The sequence below is a fragment of the Nelumbo lutea genome, chromosome 3 (genome assembly GCF_056320005.1).
Source record: "Nelumbo lutea isolate HS-2025 chromosome 3, American lotus-T2T, whole genome shotgun sequence".
In the NCBI taxonomy this organism is placed as follows: Eukaryota; Viridiplantae; Streptophyta; class Magnoliopsida; order Proteales; family Nelumbonaceae; genus Nelumbo; species Nelumbo lutea.
This window is the reverse complement of record NC_142686.1, coordinates 17443664-17463516: the sequence shown is the minus strand read 5'-3', so window position 1 is coordinate 17463516 and position 19853 is coordinate 17443664. Positions and strand designations below refer to the sequence as shown.

The 19853-nt window shown below is 41.2% G+C and overlaps 1 protein-coding gene and 1 long non-coding RNA gene across 10 annotated transcripts; one reads left to right on the top strand and one right to left on the bottom strand.

The window, feature by feature from the left end:
- The first annotated feature begins 3761 nt into the window (after nt 1-3761).
- LOC148863269 (uncharacterized) lies at nt 3762-9812 on the top strand. Of its 9 annotated transcripts, none has more exons than XM_088979980.1 (4): nt 4040-4619; nt 6715-6742; nt 7448-7598; nt 7917-9812. In XM_088979980.1, the coding sequence occupies exons 1-4, from the start codon at nt 4534-4536 to the stop codon at nt 9326-9328; spliced, it is 1677 nt and encodes a 558-aa protein (XP_088836106.1). In that variant the 5' UTR covers nt 4040-4533; the 3' UTR covers nt 9329-9812. The 9 variants fall into 9 exon arrangements, with proteins under 9 accessions (XP_088836114.1, XP_088836107.1, XP_088836106.1 ...); XM_088979987.1 differs by lacking the exon at nt 4040-4619 and adding an exon at nt 4889-5906 and having other exon boundaries at nt 6623-6742; XM_088979983.1 differs by lacking the exon at nt 4040-4619 and adding an exon at nt 4889-5906 and having other exon boundaries at nt 6623-6861.
- An 862-nt stretch (nt 9813-10674) lies between these two features.
- On the bottom strand, nt 10675-11898 carry LOC148863268 (uncharacterized). Its single transcript, XR_016110584.1, has 2 exons — nt 11267-11898; nt 10675-11125 (listed from the first exon to the last, which is right to left on the bottom strand). It is a non-coding gene; the product is annotated as an uncharacterized LOC148863268 (long non-coding RNA).
- Between the last annotated feature and the right edge of the window lie 7955 nt (nt 11899-19853).

Here is a 19853-nt window from a genome sequence, read left to right as displayed (position 1 = left end):
TAAATGAATAATATTGTAAATAACTAATTTAAATTATACCAATTAATAATTCTAGAAAATAACTTTCAAAAAATGATTGTTTATTAATAATAATTATAAAAACTTAATCTTTATTTATTGTATATTTATCTATACTAAAATTAATATTTATTAAATAGAATTTTTTTAATAAGTATTGGAGTTTAAACTACTGTTATTTAGCTTTTTAAATTTAATTTATTGTGCACTTTCGCTATAAACTTTTAATAATTATTGGATATTAAACTATTGTTCACAGGTTGGTTCCTTTCACTTGCAAGTTGTTTGGCTAACCAAATCGACATGTTTGGGTTGGGGGTTGGTCACTTAAGTTATATCAATTTGGGTCAATTTTTGGTTTGGTCGGTCGGTTCAAAAGATTTAAACTAAAAAAAAAATAAATTTAAATTAAAAAATTACAATGGCATTATTAAAAAATAAATTTATGATGTAAACTATTTTAGCTTAAGAAATATTGGAACTTTCCTAATTTCCCATATTAAAAAATATATATTTAAAATATAAAATATTAATATGTATCAGTGGTTGAGTCGTTCGATTTTAGTCAATTTATAAATGGCCAAAGCAAAACCGATCCAACCTAATTGGGTGGAAAAATTGTTGAACCAAAGCCAATTGAAAATACTAGAAATCGGGTTGGTCAATTTCATTAGTTTGATTTGGAATGGCAATGAGGCGGGGTGGGGATGAGGAGCCTCTCCCCATCCCCATCCACGTCCCTGTCCCCATCCTCGCTTACGGGGACAAAGTTATACCCATTCCCATCTCCTCGAGGATCCCCACTCCCTGTGATTCTTTGTAATGTCAACCATTATGTTTTTGTTTTTTTATTTTATTTAAAAAATTAAAATTTACAATCCTATTAGAAAAGATTCAACCATATTTTTAAAAATATTAACATATAGACATATGTGTACAAATATACATATATAAACGTATGTGTATATATACATATATATTAGCGGGGATCCCGTGGGACCGGGATTGGGGTCCACACAAGGCAGAGAGTGCTCTTCCTGTCCCCGCCAATGGGGATGAAAGTTTCTCCATCCTCGTCTCCGTAGGGGGAAAATTATCCCCATCTCTACCCCATTCAGGGCAAATCCCCATGGGGATTGGGGAAATGGGGAAAATTGTCATCCCAAAGTTTGATAAACAATCCTATATAAAATTAATTATTGTTATTTTTGTATTATAAAAAAAAATATTAAAAGTAGTATATAAAATATAAATGATTATTAATTATTATATAAAATAATTGTATATTGTGTTTCTATTGTTTATCTTTAATTTAACAAATGTCGTGCATCGCAGGGGTCCTTGTTAGTTGATTTAATAAACATAAGCTATACCAAACACGTGCACATGTCTTTGGTTCCGTAGGCGTTTATATATATGTCGTTTATTTGTACTTTTCACTTTTAACGTCTTTTACTCTTTACCTCAGATTAATACCCATTAAAATGTGCCACATCAGCATTTGGTTTCAAGAAATGTTGGTGCATTGGGGGAAAAAAGAATTCAACGTTTTCCTAAATGCCCCATACACAAAAATCAAAGTGTTTAAGCTCCAATTAATACCCATTAAAATGTGCCACATCAACATTTGGTTTCAAGAAATGTTGGGCCATTGGGGGAAAAAGAATTCAATGTTTCCTAAATGCCCCATACACAAAAATCAAAGCGTTTCAGCTTTTTATCATTTATTTGGTAAACAGTGAAACCAAACAATTATTTCATTTTGCTTCATATGTAATAATACCAATGCCTATGTGTTGTTGATGTGGCGACGTTTTTTCGATAAACTCGCACGTAACCAAACAATAGAAACATGTATATTATTACATATTTCTATTATTTATCTTTAATTTAACAAATCCCATATTTCCCTCCCCTAATTTGAAGCTATACCAAATTCACACTACTATAGATATTGATTCCACAATTTAGATTGACGTGGTATGTTATAAGGGTAAATTTCTTAAGCTACCCTTATGGTTTAGCTAATTGATTAAGTGTGCTCCTACTATTTGAAAATTGAATGATGCTACCCCAACTTTACTACAGTTGACTAACTCTACGCTTACTGTTTGCATCCCTTAATATTCCATTAAATTTGTATATAGGTGACATATATTGTTTTTTAAAAATTCAATTTTACCCTTACCTTTTTGTTCCTTTGGACACCAAATAAGGAACCCAGATTGAGTAAGGTCCTTAAGGTACGGTTCTTGACTGCTGCTGCTTCTTCTTCTAGGGCAGAGGATGAATCCGACGTCGAATTGGGACACCTATTGGCTCTATTGCCAGAGGAGATGCGACGGAGGGTAAGCAAACACCCAGAACTCCACCACCTGATTGAGGTTATAATAGACTTGGGTCGGAAACCTTTGGCTCGGTTCCCCTCTGGTGACTTCGTCCTCTCTGATCATCCCATTACCTTCTGATGAAGGAAGATTTGGCCCGACCTCTTCATTATGGGACACGTGGCAGAAATGACAGCTCGGCAGAAGGGGCCAAGCCTAGGCGGGAACAAGGGCACATCGCCGAACTGACCCACTTTGTAACAGCTTGGGATACACTTCGCCGAACTGACCCACCTTGTAACAGCTCGGGATACACTTCGCCGAACTGACCCACCTTGTAACAGCTCGGGATACACTTCGCCGAACTGACCCTTGTAACAGCTCGGGATACACTTCGCTGAACTGACCCACCTTGTAACAGCTCGGGATACACTTCGCCGAATTGACCCTTGTAACAGTTCGGGATACACTTCGCCGAACTGACCCACCTTGTAACAGCTCGGGATACACTTCGCTGAACTGACCCTTGTAACAGCTCAGGATACACTTCGCCGAACTGACCCACCTTGTAACAGCTCGGGATACACTTTGCCGAACTGACCCACCTTGTAACAGCTCGGGATACATTTCGCCGAACTGACCCACCTTGTAACAGCTCGAGATACACTTCGCCGAACTGACCCACCTTGTAACAGTTCGGGATACACTTCGCCGAACTGACCCACCTTGTAACAGTTCGGGATACCTCCGAGCTCAAGACCGCCTCGCTCAGCACTTCGCATCATCTTCTGGACACCAAAGCCAAATAAGTCGTACCATGCCTGACACCAGGGAAGTCCGTGCCCGAGGGCGCCACGCCTGACTGACTTAGGATCTGACGTTTTGCAGCAGCACTCTAAACGGCCACCTGCCACCGCCACTGACGCCGCCATCTCCAGTTAGACGGTTAGGCAGTGACGATTCTATCTCAGCAGAAGGGACGACGGCCGAGTTGACAAGCGCAAGGGTAATCATACCCGATCTGATAAGGGCCTCGGGACGAGCACACGAAGTGACTATAAGAGCCCATGCCCCCCGACAACGGAGGTATGCAAATTTTGCGCTATCTGGTATTACCTTGCTTTTGAAAGATTCTAACTTGAGCTTCGGAGCCTCTACACCGGGTTCCCCCCGGAGCTTTCCCATCTCCTCCGTTTCAGGTTCCCTGCTACCCCGTTCGGAAGCAAGGCAGCGGACAGGTAAGACCGGCCGGATCGCGCTCCATCACCTTCCAAGAACTCGAGCATTCTACTTCCGAGGTGATGTGACCGATTTTTTCTTTCTTTCTTCTTTTTTTTTTTTTCTTCTTCTTTTTTTTTTTTTAGGTAACTAAATCGATACCATGCTATAAATACAATCATATGGAATTATCTCACTATCGAAAGGAATTACCGTTTTCTTCCTTTCGACAGCAAATAAGGAACCTAGATCTGATTTGGCCAGGCGAAGCTCAGCGACGGAAAGAGGGAGACAGAGAAGGAGGATCTCTGCGACAAAACCTGCATCAAACCCTGCAACCCATGGCGTGGTGGCATTGATGGACTGCTACCAGAGGTATGCTGGGATTTCGGAAACTCCTCAATCTATACTGGAGGCCAATGCAAGATTGGAGCTGCAAAGATGGACTGTTGCCGGAGGTAAGCTGGGATTTGGCCGGAATTCCTGCAGAGTTAACGGCTACGACAATGGATCTGGTGGCAGCAGCCATGAAAGTTCTAGCGAATGCCCCAACGACAACCACAACTATTATTGGTTTTATCACTCGGAACATCTTCTTCCCCTTCTAACCTTGTCAAAGCTTCCATGGGCTCATTTTCCCTCTTCTAGGAAAAGTAGCGACGCCTCTCTTAGCATCAACGACTGTGCTCACCTTGAACATTGAAATCTTCTTCGCAGCCTTAGTATTCTTGACTGCACACCTCCTGTGTTCCGACCAGGTGACCCCTGTCTTTGAGGCCGCCCCTATTCCTTCCTCTTCATCCTCCACCACCATCCATCAAAGCTTTCTAGCCAGTCTAGCAAACAGTGAATCTGACCCTTATGACTTTTGCAGTTAGGGCCTTGGGGATCTTGTGTGCTGCCTCAAGGTCCCCCCATTCCAGGTTTTCTTCTACAACTACGATGAAACCCCACTGTTTCGGCAGTTCCAATGACTTTTGCAGTCAGATTTTCTTCTATAACTCCATTATTTTGGCACTTACAGTGGTTCCAATGGTTACAACGAAAAAAAGAGAGGTAGAGATTCAGTAGAGGGTAAAATAGTCTTTTACAAACATTTGTTAGTTAACGATTAAAAAGGATTAGTCAATTATCAAAAATAGTAGAGGTTGCATCAGTCAATTTTCAAATAGTAGGGTACACTTAGTCAATTAATTAAACTATAAGAATACTTTAAGAAATTTACTCATATTATAATTGTTTTAGGATTGGAATTCCGAACCATTCATACCTGAAGGAGACGGGATCTGCTTCTCACACCTGGCACCTCACACGCACATCCTATTATGCATTGAGAACATCTCACGTATTTATTATTCACGGAAGATATTCACAATGCATGGTGGATGTGCCTGTGAGGCTTTCATTTGTGAAGAGCAGACTGTACGCGATAGTTTTTTTTTTTAAATCACGTTAAGCGAGAGATACTATTTAAAAGGAGGTGCGTAGGTTATGTTGGTTTACAATACCTGATCAGCTTAGAACAGTCCATCATATCTAGGGACCTGTGATGTAATTATCAATTTACTCGAGTCGATTTTGGTGATTTAGGATTCGGTGTGAAGAAGGTTTCCGGTGGTTGATAGCCGTGTTCCTATCCTCGACCGTCGGATACAAAAACGCGAACATAGCTTTACCCTTTTCGTTCATCCTTCCCTAACAATTTCTCCCCTTACGAGCTAGATTTCTGTTCGATCAGTTTTATATTATCAAATCATCTCTTCCTTCGATCAATTCTCCTTCTTCCCTATCGATTGATTCCTTTTTTGTCTCCCGCCGTTGGTAAATCTGATTCTAGGGTTAGGGTTCCGAAAAACCGGGTCTTTACCCTCAATCCGTCGAACTTTTATGTCGATAATATCATCGCTCGGTTTTATTTGTGTTTTCCTCTTTCGATCTGTTTTAATTTTGTAGATTATTTTGATTTTTGAGTTTCTAAGGTTTCGATTTTCCAAATTCCATTTTTTTGTCCTCTGATCTGTAATTGTTATTGGGGAAATAGGTTTATTCCTTGGTCAGTAACCGTCTTACGCTTGGATCGCTCTAAATTTTGCGGATTTCATCGGAAATTTGAGAATCTAGGGTTAGGGTTTCGGAAAAAAAATTCTGCTTTTCTTTTTTACAGAATCGGCTTGGGGGAACGTAGGCTTCCATCGTGAAATCGAAATCTTCTCCCCTGATTACCATTAATCTGGTTTATTTCACCTTACAATATAGGGATCTAGGGTTTTGGTTTTGTTTCTACGATCTCCATTTCTTTACGCGTCCGCTCTCAAATATTTTTTATCGGAAAACCCTTCGGAGGTAAAACCAGCTCCTTTATCCATATTTCATTATTCGTTTTCGTAGATTAAATCAGTTTAGACGTTTACCATTAACATGATTATCTGGTTAATAAACAGTTATTTTCTTATTCTTTTTTTTTCAATCCAAAGTTGTATTTGTTTGGTTGACCACTGTTTTAGGTTTTCTGCTTATTTTTATAGCGTGGTTGTTTTCTATATTGAAATGCTAAGACTTAATTCCTTTGTTATAATGGTTATTTTTAATTAATTAATTCAATTGTCATTTATATAAGAAATGTATTATACATTTTACTGCAAAAGAGAGCCGTCTATAATTCTCGTTGTTCGTTGTTCTCATAATACTTTATTTTGGGCTTAGCTTTGGTAGGTAGTAAAAAGACAGTTTGATAAGTCTTATGCTGCAATGCACGAATACAAGTACTTAGAGAATGGTGTTGTTCTAGAAAATGTTTATACTTTAACAAGAGCATTGAAATTTTATCTTGATGGTGGATACAAAACAAATTAAGAAAGTTTTTCTTGGCGTTTTTGCTTTTTTCATTTGGTTTGCCACCCTAGGTGCAAATATATAAGTTATTCTATTCTTACTGATGTCTACAAAATAATTGAGCACATTAATGGTTTAGCCATTCATTTTGAATTTGTGAATCTACTAATGGTTGTCTATCAAAAATGATTGTTCTGATCCATGGTTTCTTTTATGCTGGCAAGTAGGTTGAAGGCATCCTAGTACAAGTGACTGGTGCACAACTACCTTAAAGCTTTGACCAAGTGTAGCTAAAGCTTTCTTTGCTGTATGGTTGCAGGTTGCAACCAGTTTTTGGAAGTCAACATGTCTGCTTGTGTGCTGAAATGAGTTTTTGATTTACATAAAAAAAGAGTTTTTGACTTTCTGTTATCAGTATGGATAATTGATGTGGCATTAGTAGTTCATCAGATATCAGTTATTGAGTGTATGTATTAACCATGGATGTTTTGCGATGCTGTTTTTATTTTTTCTAATTCTTATTTTCAAATCTATTAGTTGATAGAATGTTCTACCTAGTGGACAAGTTTGCTTCTTCCTCATGCCAATTGCTCAAAGTGGTCCAGTGGTGATAGGTTTACCTTATTCATGTTTCCCATATTTTTTATCTTTGCTATTCATGAGAACAGGAAAAAGATAGAAAATGGCAATTACCTTTTCTCTATTTAGCTATTTCTCTATTTAGCTATTAGGTGACATCTTACTGTTTGGAGTGCAGAGAGATTGTATTAAAACCATTAGCAACTCAAATAAGGTGTTGTCAGTTCAATCTATTAATTGAGAGAAAGAAAAGGAAGCAAACATTGTCAGTTCAATGGCTTAGTTTGTAGAGTGACATGTGATACAATTACCATACTTTTGTTTCCATTTCAATTATTGTTTTGTTGGGGGGGGGGATCTTGCTACTCCATGGTTCAAGTATTGGCTTCTGTTGTTCTTTTCAGCCTATTTCTTCTTTAACACTAATTTCCTTGCATATTGTAATTCTAATTAGTTTAACTATTTGTTTTCAGTCAAGCATGGTGTACAAACGACCTTTAGTTGATGAAGAGTCATATGAGCTTGCTTGTAAGCACCCAAGGCAGCTGGAATATAGTAATCAATTGGCTTCATTTGTAGATATTGTTCCTTATAATGATATGCTTCAGAAACCTCAAAGTTCAGGTAAGCGGTCTTAATTTTCTATATCTGGAAAATTAACATTCATGGTCTCTATGTGGAGAAGAGGATGGAGGCACCAGCATTTGATGAGTCCCACCAAGTAGATCCTTTGATCCAGTCTGCGTCTGATTGGATGGTATGGACCATCCAATCTGGACATCCTGAATTCTGATAGTATCAATTTTTGGCACAAGAGATCTGCTAGGTGGTCTCACAAGGAAGTTGGACATTTTGGTGGTGCTAAAGTCCTGGTCTTGGATTTCTTGCATGGTTATTTACTCAATAACTAGTTTAGTAACGGATGTTAGTCTGATTCTGAAGTTGGTGAAGGAGACTTGAGTAAATCTGAATGCAAGGAAAGGCTAAATGGCACCATTACTGAACTCTCAGCTGGGGTCAATGAAGATTTTGAGACAACTGTTCCTGTTAGTGCTTCCAGCTTGTCATGGGTCACCAGCAGTACTAGTGAAGAAGACTCCAGGTCTGAGGCAGTGGTTAGGGTATCATTTTCCCCCGACTTCTCTGAACCTGATTTTCAAGCAAGGGTATTACTTCATTCTGAGGAGGTCTATTCATCATTTTTGGATTATCCTCCTCGAAGACTTGTTTCAGTTGGACCTGACCATCAGGCAGCTATTCCAGCATGGGGACTGCAGGATAACTACTGTTTGGGTGAACCTACTGTTGAGGATGATAGTGATGAGAAACTAATGGGAAATTGTGTAATTCCGATGCCTGATTTTGAACAGTCTGTTTGCAGCAGCAACGATTTTGGATATGGTAGAATTGATTGTAGCTGTCCAGATAGGGGTTCCATCAGATGTGTCAGACAGCATGTCATGGAAGCAAGAGAGAAGCTGAGGGAAACCCTTGGACAAGAGAAATTTGTGGAGTTGGGGTTCTGTGATATGGGAGAGGAGGTGGCAAGCAAGTGGACTGAAGAAGATGAACAACTCTTTCGAGAGGTGGTTTTCTCCAACCCGGCATCATTGGGCAAGAATTTCTGGGACAATCTCTCAATGGTCTTTCCTTACCGAACAAAGAAGGAGATTATCAGTTATTACTTCAATGTCTTCATGCTCCGGAGGCGAGCTGAGCAGAACAGAGTTGATCCAATGAACATTGACAGTGACAATGATGAGTGGCAGGGAAGCTATTATGATGGTGATGAGGAGTTAGGGATAACAGAGGAGGATGAGGATTCTGTGGTGGAGTCTCCTGTTGGTCAAGATGTTCTTGGTTATGACCAAGAGATCCATGATGAGGATTTCCATGAGGACGAGGATGAGGATGATGAGGATGAAGATGAAATTTCTGAACATAATGACAGTGATTTGGAGGCTGATAGGAATTGTATTGGTGAAGGGAATGAAGTTTCAGAGGCATGTATGGGGAAATCACTTGATTGTGGTTTTGCTATTGCAGCTAAACTTGTGGAAAAGAATCCACAGGATGGTGTGGAGGATCATGATGTTCAAGATGAGTCGTGCACTTCCTACGAGTGTCAGACTAACAGTTCAAGTGGTCTGGTTGATGCAGGATCTGTGTTGCAAGAGAACAAGGTTGAGATTGGCACTAGCTCTGGCGGAATAGGTGGTGTTGAAAATGGGTATGTTATGGAGCCTTGTGATGCTAGAGTTTGGGATGTTGGCTATCTTACTGGTCCAAAGAAAGATGTTGAATTCTTGTCGACATGTACCATGATTGAAGAGGTGTTTGGAGAGGAAGCTTAGATTAACAAGGGGAAAGATGACAAGGGTATTAGTTGATCTTACTGATTGAGATTTCCCCCTTGTTATTTTATCTTTATCTTCTTTGTCTTGCCTTCTATGCGGCCTTTGCCATACAACACAAGAATCTGTTTTGGGAATTCTTTCTTTTAGAGCATTCGGGAGTTCAATTTTCCCTTGTACATTCATATGGGGGAAGAGGAAGCACTGCCTTCGTTGTAAAATATGGTTTTAGAAGGTGTGTTGGTTTTCGCAAATGAGTTAAGGGGTGCTCTCATGGATCTATGTCATATTTGTGAATTGCAGGAATCCCTTCCTACTTCCAGGGGCTGGACCCACACTCTGTTTTACTTTGTAGGGATCTCTCTCGTTTGAGAGGGATATATTGATTGATATTACTACTGATGGAGGGGCGTGGGATTATATTAATTCGACCTTGTCTCTGATTGTTAAACTCTATAATACAAAGAAATTTTCTATTCTTTTACACTTTTTTTTTTTCAGTTTTTGGTTGTGAAGAAAATAAGTCAAATAAAGAGAAGGCAATTTATATGGTATGCGTTTTGGTTTTCCTCTGTCTGCCAAAATGGGGAAAGTTGCCGTCTTTTTGGACTTTTTTCTAAATGTTTTTTTTCGCAACGAAGCTCTCTTTCAAGTCTCAAACATTATACATCCATCAATGTCAGTGGTTCGTGGTTCCTCCAATTTGAACAAAACAATGACAATCCCCACTAAAAAGAATAAATGACAACCAAAACATTCTTCATCCATGAAGTTTTACTTCCCTATTTTGGCATCTCTTGTGGGTCAAAACGCTTTAAGATGCTTTTTGTTCGTTTCATTTTGGGCAAAGTATATATTTGGCATCGTTGTTGCAGAGAAAACGGTGTTTTTTGAAAAAATGGTGTTTTTTTTTTTTATTATTGGAAATGTTGCTCTTAGGTAGGACGTTTCTTGAAACAGTAGCAATACATTCTGTTCGATATTAATGCTCCATATTTGTATTTAACACTGATACCCGTTATATGAAATCCATGTCACTGTCGCATTATGTTTTCATTGACAGCAATGAGCTTCAATCTGAAAAAATATCAAATTTGGTGTTGCTCCAAACCATGCCTTCTCAATTTCCAAGGCGTGGCTTAGAGCATCAGTTTTTATGAAAAAACGGTTCCAAGTACATTGACATTAACTAAAACACTGATTTTTCCAATATGGCACTGATGTGTTACCATTTTATGGAGCAATGGTATCATTCCAAATAAACGTTTAAATTATCTTACTGTTTAATTAATTGATAAATTGTATTGTTACTGTTTAATTATTATCTTAAACCGCCCTTAATGTTTTTGATAATTGAATAGCTCTACCCCTCATATTAGTATTCACTGATATTTTGTTAAAATCCATACACACATAACACTCTGTGATACATAAAGCTTTTAAAAATTCAATATTATCCTGTGAACTGATCTCTCCTCAATGCCCGATTCAACTTCATGGGACCACCGGCTTCTAATATGCATGAATATCTATAATTCAAACAAGGAGACAGTAAAATGAAACGAAATATTTGAAGCATTCACGGGGATCACTATCAAACAAGGAGACACATAACACTGTTGCTCTTTCACCCCATATGCTTCGGTGCCAAAAATCGTTTTTCTCGCTTCGGATCTGCCCCGATCTCTTCGCTGTGGTTATTGGGGTAAACCCAAAAGAAGTCAGCCACGTGTCCCAAATCTCTTTCCTTACCAAATCCAGTCAAGCTCCTTCCCCATTCAATCCCTTCTCCCTTCGCTGATGAAGAATGAACCACAAACGAAATCAAATTTTTTGGAATTTCTTAGCGAAATTTTCGAAAGAAGAAGAAGAAGAAAAAGGCAAACCTAAGAACAATACGAAAGCACAACCAGGAAAAAAAGCGAATGAGGTTGTTACCTTGCCTTTGGCTTCTTCCAAGTACGAGAGCTTCTACTGCAAGCAAGAGCAACGAGAGGGGAGAACGAGAGAGAAAACGGAAAATTTCGTTTTCTTAGTCCAACGTTTGATACAAATTCAAAATTTCCGTTTACTTCATGACGGTTGCGAGAAATTCCACACATCATTGCGTCCAATAACTTTAGCCAAAATGCAGCTCTCCGAACCATCGGCCATATCCAGAAACTCCCTCCCCCAACGCGTTCGACACCACAAATCAAATGTCGTTCCGTTGACACTTCATCATTTCTTGGCCAGCTCTCGAGATTTTAGATGAGATGAAGTATTGAAGCATTTCAGTGTGATCTGAAATGCTACACAAAGTTTAATGTAGGGCAATAATTACATTTCACATGGTATCGAGTCAAGTCCCATTTCTGGTTTGCGCGCATTGTTAAAATTCCCATCTCTCACCACCTGTGACTTCTGTTACTCCGTAGCCGCTGATTCAAGAATACCAGCCACGGAGCCCGATTCGTCGCAAGTTATCCCGTGCTGGTCCCGAGGGCAGCCGTTGGATGTCACTAAAGACGTATGACGGAACCGGATATGCTCCTCACACGGGCGTCTCACATGCACATCCACTATACATTGGGAACATGTCCCGTAAAAAATAGTTTATAATCCCAATGCATGGTAAGATGTACATGTGAAGCGCCGAGGAGCAGATTCGGTATTATGTATTATCGGCGATAGACCTGTTTATGGGCCAGGTAGCCCGATGGCCCGGCCCACACCCCGGTAGGGTTTGTCATGTAATTAGGTCCATGGGCCTAACCTCAGGCCTAACACAGTAAGTTCAACTGTGTTTCAGATCGGGCTCGGAATTTGTCAAAAAAGCCTGGGCTGACTCAACATTATATATTTTATAAAATACATAATATGTATTTTATATATTATAATATATAAAATATATAAATAATATAATATTTATTGAAATATAAATATTTATAATTTAAAATATACATTTTTTATTTTTTTCTTTATAATTTCTTTCTCAGTCTCTCTCTCTCTCTCTCTTCAGTTGCTTCAACAGTAGTAACAAGCTAACAGCAAGGGTTGAATTTCAGGCTCGGGCCCAGGCCCGGGCTTTGGGCTTTTTATGAGAGTCGGGCTTGGGCCCAAGTTGTAGGCTCGATGGTCAAGTTGGGCTCGGGCTTGGGCCTTAGAAAAATATGTTAATATAGAGTGAAAGCCCGGCTCGAACCCGGCCCATGAACAGGTCTAACAGGCGAGGGAGATGGACAAACAGGTGATTTTGGGCCCAAGAAGTAGGTGAAAGGAAGGGAGAATGAACAATAGCGAATTAGGTTAAATAACGAAGAGACCAAGGGCAAAAAGGACATTTCATCATTTTTGTTATGAATACTCAATGACGATAATTGTTAGAAACAAAGGGGGTGGTTTAAGATAATTGTTAAATAGTAAAAGGGTATAGTTTGTCAATTAGGCTACGTTTGGAATCGGTGTAAATATTTATACTATTTCAATTTTGTTGGCATTTGGAGGGAATGTGTAATCATGATCGACCTAAAACTCCACTTTGGTTGCATTTGGAAGGAGTGAAGTTTTATGTCACGAATCAATATTCAATGTAAAACATATCGATGTAAATACTACATCAATAAAAGCAATGAAAAACTTTACACTGACCACATCACACTTTTCAAAAATATAATGGTCACTAATCATGGTTCAGTGTAAAACGCCATCAATATAATGTCATTGGTGTACTTTTACACCGATAACGTTTTATACCAATTCCAAACGCAACCTTACCTAAACTAAAGGGTAGTTTAGGAAATTTGCTCTTTCATTTTTTTTTGCCACAAAAGGCTCAATATTTATTTTTTGGTTGGTTTAACTGTTTAAGTATTTCGGTGGCAGCTCATATTCCTATCAGTCTAGCACAAACTTCACCCATCTAAAAGAGCTTTTCTTTCATATACTTGCAATCTAATTTTTCGACAAAGAGCATCATAAAAGTGGTTATTCATTCATAAGACATGTCTCTATCCACTCAAATGGTAGTTATTACTTACTTGCACTCTCAAAAAAAGTTAGTGGTAATTATCTTTATTAATAAGAAAAAAAAATCATTTAAAATGATATAGAATTCATAATATAAAGTGGGGTGCTATTTAGAAATAAAACTTGATTTAACCTTTTAAATTAAATAACAATTTTATACATAAAAAATCAAATAAAATAATTACCTAAATTTACAACATAGATTTTTTTTTTGGTAAAAAATGGGTGTCGAACAAAATTTATTAGAATACATAAAAGAAAAAAAACAAAATGTATTAAAATGCATAAATAAAAAAAAATTACAATACATAATGAAAATAGAAAAATTTATTGCAATACATAAATCAAAGAAAATGTCAAAATACTGGCCTCATGCTTAATACCGGGAGGGTGTCAATTGGACTGGATTTGGTCCAATCCGATACAATCCAATGTGAGTCCATTAGTCCATTATAAATGGACCAGGTCCAATCCAGTCCAATGAATTTTTGGACCATTTTGGACGGTCCAATTCAATGTTTGGACCATCCAATCTGTTCTAATTCATTTTGATTTAGATTGGTTTCAACCCAAACCTGATCCATTGACACCTATGTTCTTATCTTATATCGATGGACCAGATATTAACTTAATCCAATCCAATACAAATTTATTATGGATGAACCAGGTCCAATCCAATCTAATAAATATTTTGGACTGGATTGATCCAATCTAAAATCGGTCCATTTACACCCTTACCGGGAGGGCGGGAGGGGGTCATTCTCTGGTTAAAGAATAAAAGCAGAAGGCGTTTTCTGGGAGGCCGGATCTCCTCAGCGGCTCAACCTTCGGTTGTCTATGTTCGACAGCCTGAGCTGTCCACAAAAGGCTGGCATGTCAGTCCACGTGGAGTTCGGATCTCTTTACTGTAACTGTTGCATGCAGGATGTGCATCCCAACAACAAGACCAATCTATTTTGGAGCTCATATCTCTTACCCATAAATTATTCTCACATCCTTACCCACAGGACACTAGCATTTAAGGAATATCTTCCTTGTGGCAGATGTTTCTAATACATAGTGATAGTGTGTTGTGGACATGAATATAGAGCAGTTTGAGTAAGAGAGGCTGTCATTAACGGGTTGAAGTAGGTAGACTGTCAATGGACTGGGTTTGGGATTGACCATCTCAAATCAAATTCAATTTGAATAGATTAGACGGACCAATAAGACATATTGAATTGGAACAGTCTCAAATTTAATGATCCAAAATATTTATTGGATTTGATTAAACTTGGTCCATTTATAATGAATTCGATCTGATTGAACGGTTTGAACAGTCTAAATATTAAATTGGATTAACCTAAAATAATCCAAAGTATTCATTAGATTGGATTGAACCTGGTTCATCTGTAACGGATTCATATTGGAACAGATCAGATTGCACCAATATCTGGTCCCTGACAGCCCTACAGGTAGGTAGGCTTAGTCTGGATCTAAACCCTGAACTGATTCTATTTTAAGCGGACTTATTGGGTTTGACCCAACAAGGCCCAATAATGACTAACTGATCTTCAACCCAATAATTTCTAATTTGACAACAAGTTTTCCAATTGTCTTTCTCTCTTCTCAAAATATCTTATATACTCCCTATAAAATAAGAATTTTATACGTGTGAATCAATAGAGGGCTGGCTCGTTAGTGTGTTAGTTGGGTTATTCCAGCATTGATGCGGAATCAAGTCCCGCAACCAGCACTTTGGGGGAAAAACAGGGTGCAGGGAAAAAGTTATGGATTATTAACCAAAAAACAGAAAAAAAAATTACACGTGTGAAGCATGTATAAAATTATATTGATGTCCCTTTTTAAACTTACGAGTGCTTCTGTTAAGCATGTATAAAAATTAAAACTGGACAGTTCAGTTTTAAATTTTTTAACAGACAAAGATGTCCCTTTTACAGTTCCATATTCTTAGCCTAGAAAATGGCCATCAAACGTTATTATTTTAAGGTACTGTGTGAATGTCAAGTGACATGCATATATGATGTTACAAGGAGCACCTAATGTCATATAGCATTCCTATATGTTGCCATGTAGCATACATGTGCTATTGAATATGTTGAAGTGTCATGTAGCATTGTATCAATTTGGTACAAACCGATTCAAACCGATACACATTGATATACAATGCCTCTAGTCTGTGTTGTGTTTCTCTATTAAAAAAAATGCTCCTAGTGTGATTCAAATCTAAGTCACTCTTATATTCAAACTTTAAATTCAATCTTCAACCAACAAACTACTTGCTTCGTGTGATAATAAATGAAATATAATAGTTTTTATTAACTTTTGTCTCGACAAACAATTTCAAGAAATACATATGTTTATTAATGTAACGTAATCTGGTCACTCCTAACTGGTGTTCGCATGACTCTTGAGAGGTACCTGAGATGAGAGGAAAGAGAAAGAACTCCCAGGGGGTTTCTCGGTGGGAACGCTCCGATGCTTAAGTTAGTATTGTGTGCAAGAGGCAAAAGGAGAACGAAGGCTAAGAGTGAAAAGTTACGTAGGTGATTCAAAGATAACTTGCTCCTTGAGAATAAGTCGCTTATAACCGAATTCCGTTGCTTCAGGCCCTCTGACTTCTGACAGGGCATGTATAATCGCCACTGTTAGTCTGCCACAGCCGTAACAGGCAAGGCTGAGGTGGGACGCGCGGGGCCATCGTTGCAAGGTACGTATCTGTCAGGTGCGGGACACCATTCTAAAGGTGGCAAGCGCGGCGAGAGGGACATGCCTGCTGTCCACAGATTTGTCGGGTACTACGGTCGAGTAGGAAACCCTCCTGTGGTATACCGAACTACCTTGAGTTGGGCTATCCTATGAATGACAGGCCGCTTGTAGCCGGTTGTGCCGAGCTAGTTGACCCGAGGTGCCTGGGCCTTGGGGTGTTCGAGGAAGGATCGGTGCGTCCTTGCCTAGGAGTGGCCTGAGGTCCATTGGGAGGAGCTCGGGTCTTAAAAGGGGTCAGGGCGCCCTGAACTCGGGACCCCCCCGAAGTGCCTTAACCTTTGGGAGGAGGTGCGAGTAAGGCGGCTTCCGGCGAGTAGTTTACTCGTCGAGTTGCCGAGCCGAACTCGGTGGGACTTTCCCTCTGATGCTCACGCTCGTTGCAATGTAATGCTGAGTTGCTGTTTGAGCAAGGTCACACCCACGTGTACCCGTGCAGTGAGGTCGGACCAAATCACCCCCCATCAATTGCCCCCCACTCCCTGCGCTAGCGGCGGTGACCCAGCGCGGGGAGTTCATGACGCACCGAGTGCATTTGGCATCGGTTTTCATGACGCTGTGTCGCGCGCTCCGTCCAACAGGGCCGGTTTGGTGCCTTGTTTGATCAGAAAAGACTCGAGTCACGTCTGGTTTACGTGCGGATCTCACGCGATTTGGACTCTGCGGACGTCAAAAACGCGCTAAACCACTTTCACCTCGAGGAACCCGCAGCTGTGGCTATAAATAGGGGGCCCCTTGGCCATTTTCTTCGCCACAAAGCTCTCGTCGTTAGTGTTTGAGCTCGCATCAGAGGTCTCTTAGCTTGGGTCTTTCAGTTCGTCTTGCTCTCACAGTCCGGTTGTGTTTCTTTTGGTGAGTTCTCCCGAGCTTGCTCCCTCCTTTCCAATTTGTTTATTCCCTTTCGTTCACTACGTCATCATCTAGTGTAGATAGCCTTATTGACGAGCCCGAGGTGGGTACCTCGGCTCGGGGTGGCTCCTCCGCTGCCCAGCCACCCGAAGTACGGGTGGCTTCGGGTCACTTGGCATCCACCTCCCACGGAGCTCAGGAGCCAAACCAGTTTGGCCCTTCTATAATGACTTCGGAGAGGCTTCAGGACCTCATATAGAGGTTTCGCCTCCCTAAGGAATACTCGTATAGCCTTCCCACTGGCAACTTCCCATGGGAGCACAGTCCCAATGAGATCGTGATATTCAAGGAACAACTGATAGCCGGGCTCCGACTTCCTCTTCACCCTCTGATTGTTGAGGTGTTGGTACACTTCAACATCCCCCTGGACCAACTCCACCCAAACTCCATACGGAATGTGGTGGGGTCCATCTCTCTTTGCTTTGATTGCTCCCTCTCTATAGATTTAGATATTCTTAGCACAATTTTGGCTATAAAGAAGAATGATTCGGGCACTCTCCCCGGGCATAGGCGGTCCTATTACCTATCCCCCCGCCCGGGTTTCAAATTCATGCACAAGCTCCCGATCAAAGTCCCAGCTTGGAAGCGGGACTACTTTGTAGTACAGAGCAGTACGAGGTGGCCCTTCCCCACCGATTGGAGGATAGCCATTCAAGACCCTGGTGTCATCCTTGACGGGAAGACCAAGAAGGCGCTCCAGTCACTGGCTCAGCTCGGGTTGAATTATAAAGACTTCACTTCTGAGAAGAAGCTCGTCCAAGCGAGCTTGAGCCCGGGTAGGTTTTCCTTCACTTCGGCTTTCTGTTCTTATGTTTACTTTGGGTTGCTGATGTCGTGTTTTGCTGCAGGTCCCATGGAGGCAGAGAAAATAGACAACCAGAAGCTTTTCTGCCAAATGAAGAGGAAGAAACACATAGCCAAGAAGGCGCGCGTTGAGTCCCCGCGAGCTTCAGTTGAGCTCCAACCTCCGCAGACTTCAGCCTCAGGGCCCGAGGTGGTAGTCGCGCCTATTGTTAACTTGGAAGAAGGGGCCGTGCCTAAGGGGCCTGAGGTGTCAATGGGACATGCCGTTAGGCCCACCGAGCTTGCTGTCAAGCCCACCGGACTTACTGATGAAAGCGTTGCCGAGGCCAAAACTGCTGCTGCCGGGGCTGATCCTGCCGAGGCTGCCGCCAAGACCTCTGGGAGTTCCTCTCGTGATGTGGAGATGACGACTTCTGGCTCGGCGGGTCAAGGGAGCCAAACCATCCTGAACGCCAAGTGTAGCCTGAAGAAGAGTAAGCAGGCTGCATACCCGGGGGAGGTCAACGAGTGGGGTGAACTCACTCCTGGTCAGCTCAACGCCCCAGCTACCACTCAAACTATGGTGGTGAGTCGTTCCTCTTCTCTCTCTCTCTCTCCTTTTTTTTTTATTTCCCTCCTGACTGGTTTCCCTTTTGTAGGTGAACACTGCCATTCTCGCCTTGACCCTTCAATCAGATCGCCACCTGAGGCGGGTTCTGGAGGCTGAGAAGTCATCTCGCGTAGCCCATGTTGAGTTGAGAGCAGCTCGCTGCCAGGTCCACCGTCTGGAGAGTGGTGCCTCGGCTCAAAAGATCTTCATCGAGGTGCTAATGGCAGAGAAGGGGGAGCTGGCCCGAGACAAAGACAAGCTGCGAGCCGAGGTGAACGACCTCAAGGTCGGTTAGGAGGCCTTAGGGCTCGAGGTGAACAGGCTCAAGGCTGAGCGGGATGCCTTGAGGTTTGAAGTGCAAGGCCTCGAGGAGGCAAAGGGGAAGATGGAGCATGAAGTGGGGTACCTCCGGGAAGACATAAGAGAGAAGACTGCAATCTTCGAGGGTGCTCTCGAGGAGGTGAAGATTCAGGCCATCATTGACTACGTCAACTCTTCAAGGTTTGACGACGTGATGATGGAGGCCTACTGTAAGGGCTTCAAGCTCAGTCGGTGGCTGATCAGGCACCTCTACCCCGATTCCGAAGATGAGGGCACCGAAGATGAAGCAGAGGATGCTTGTCCAGATACTGTCCCTGAGGGGGTTCCTGATAGAGGCAACAAGCTCCCAAAGTAGTTTGCTCTTTATACTTGTAACTTAATCTTTTCCCTTTTTCTTTCTTGTAATCAAGGTGTTCTTAATGAAATTTATGTAATGAATTTTCCGAAATGAAGAATTTTTTTTTTCTTTTGTCAAAAGTTTGCGCAATTCATTTTTGTCGAGACGGTTATCTCACTCCAAGCTGTCAACCTGTCGAGTTGGACTTCCGAAGTGGGTGTTCCTTAATGGCCATCGTGGCCCCAAACTTTTTAGTAAGGGTAGCCTCGTGTATGTCGGGGTGAGGGACATAGTAGGGCGCATGCCCAACCTACCTGTACCCGAGGTAGGTCACCGTCTATTATCCTTAGTGGGTCCAACTCTTTGCACGCCAAGGTGGGCTATTTGTTGTAAGGTTCGTGCCTGAGCCGCCTGCACCTCAGGCGCTGCAATTACTTGGTTCATGTTGATGGGGTGACTCAATTTTGTGTGCTGCTGAGGTTTCTTCATTAGTTCGGTGTTTCAACTCTTAGGCTGGAGGAGTAGCTCGTGGCTCATTCTCGGAGTCTGCCCATGCCGTAGAGGCAACTGGATCTTGTTGTGCCGAGGTCATGTTAGCTCTGTATTCTGGCCCTTCCTTAGGTTGACACTATTCCATGCCCGAGGTACTTGTTTCACTTCGAGGTTCTCAAGCTCGTATGTTCCTTCCCCGAGCACTCATTTCACTCGGTAAGGGCCTTCCCAGTTGGACCCGAGCTTGCCAGCGCCGGGCTCAGGCACCATAACTTAACGAAGGACCAGGTTGCCAACGC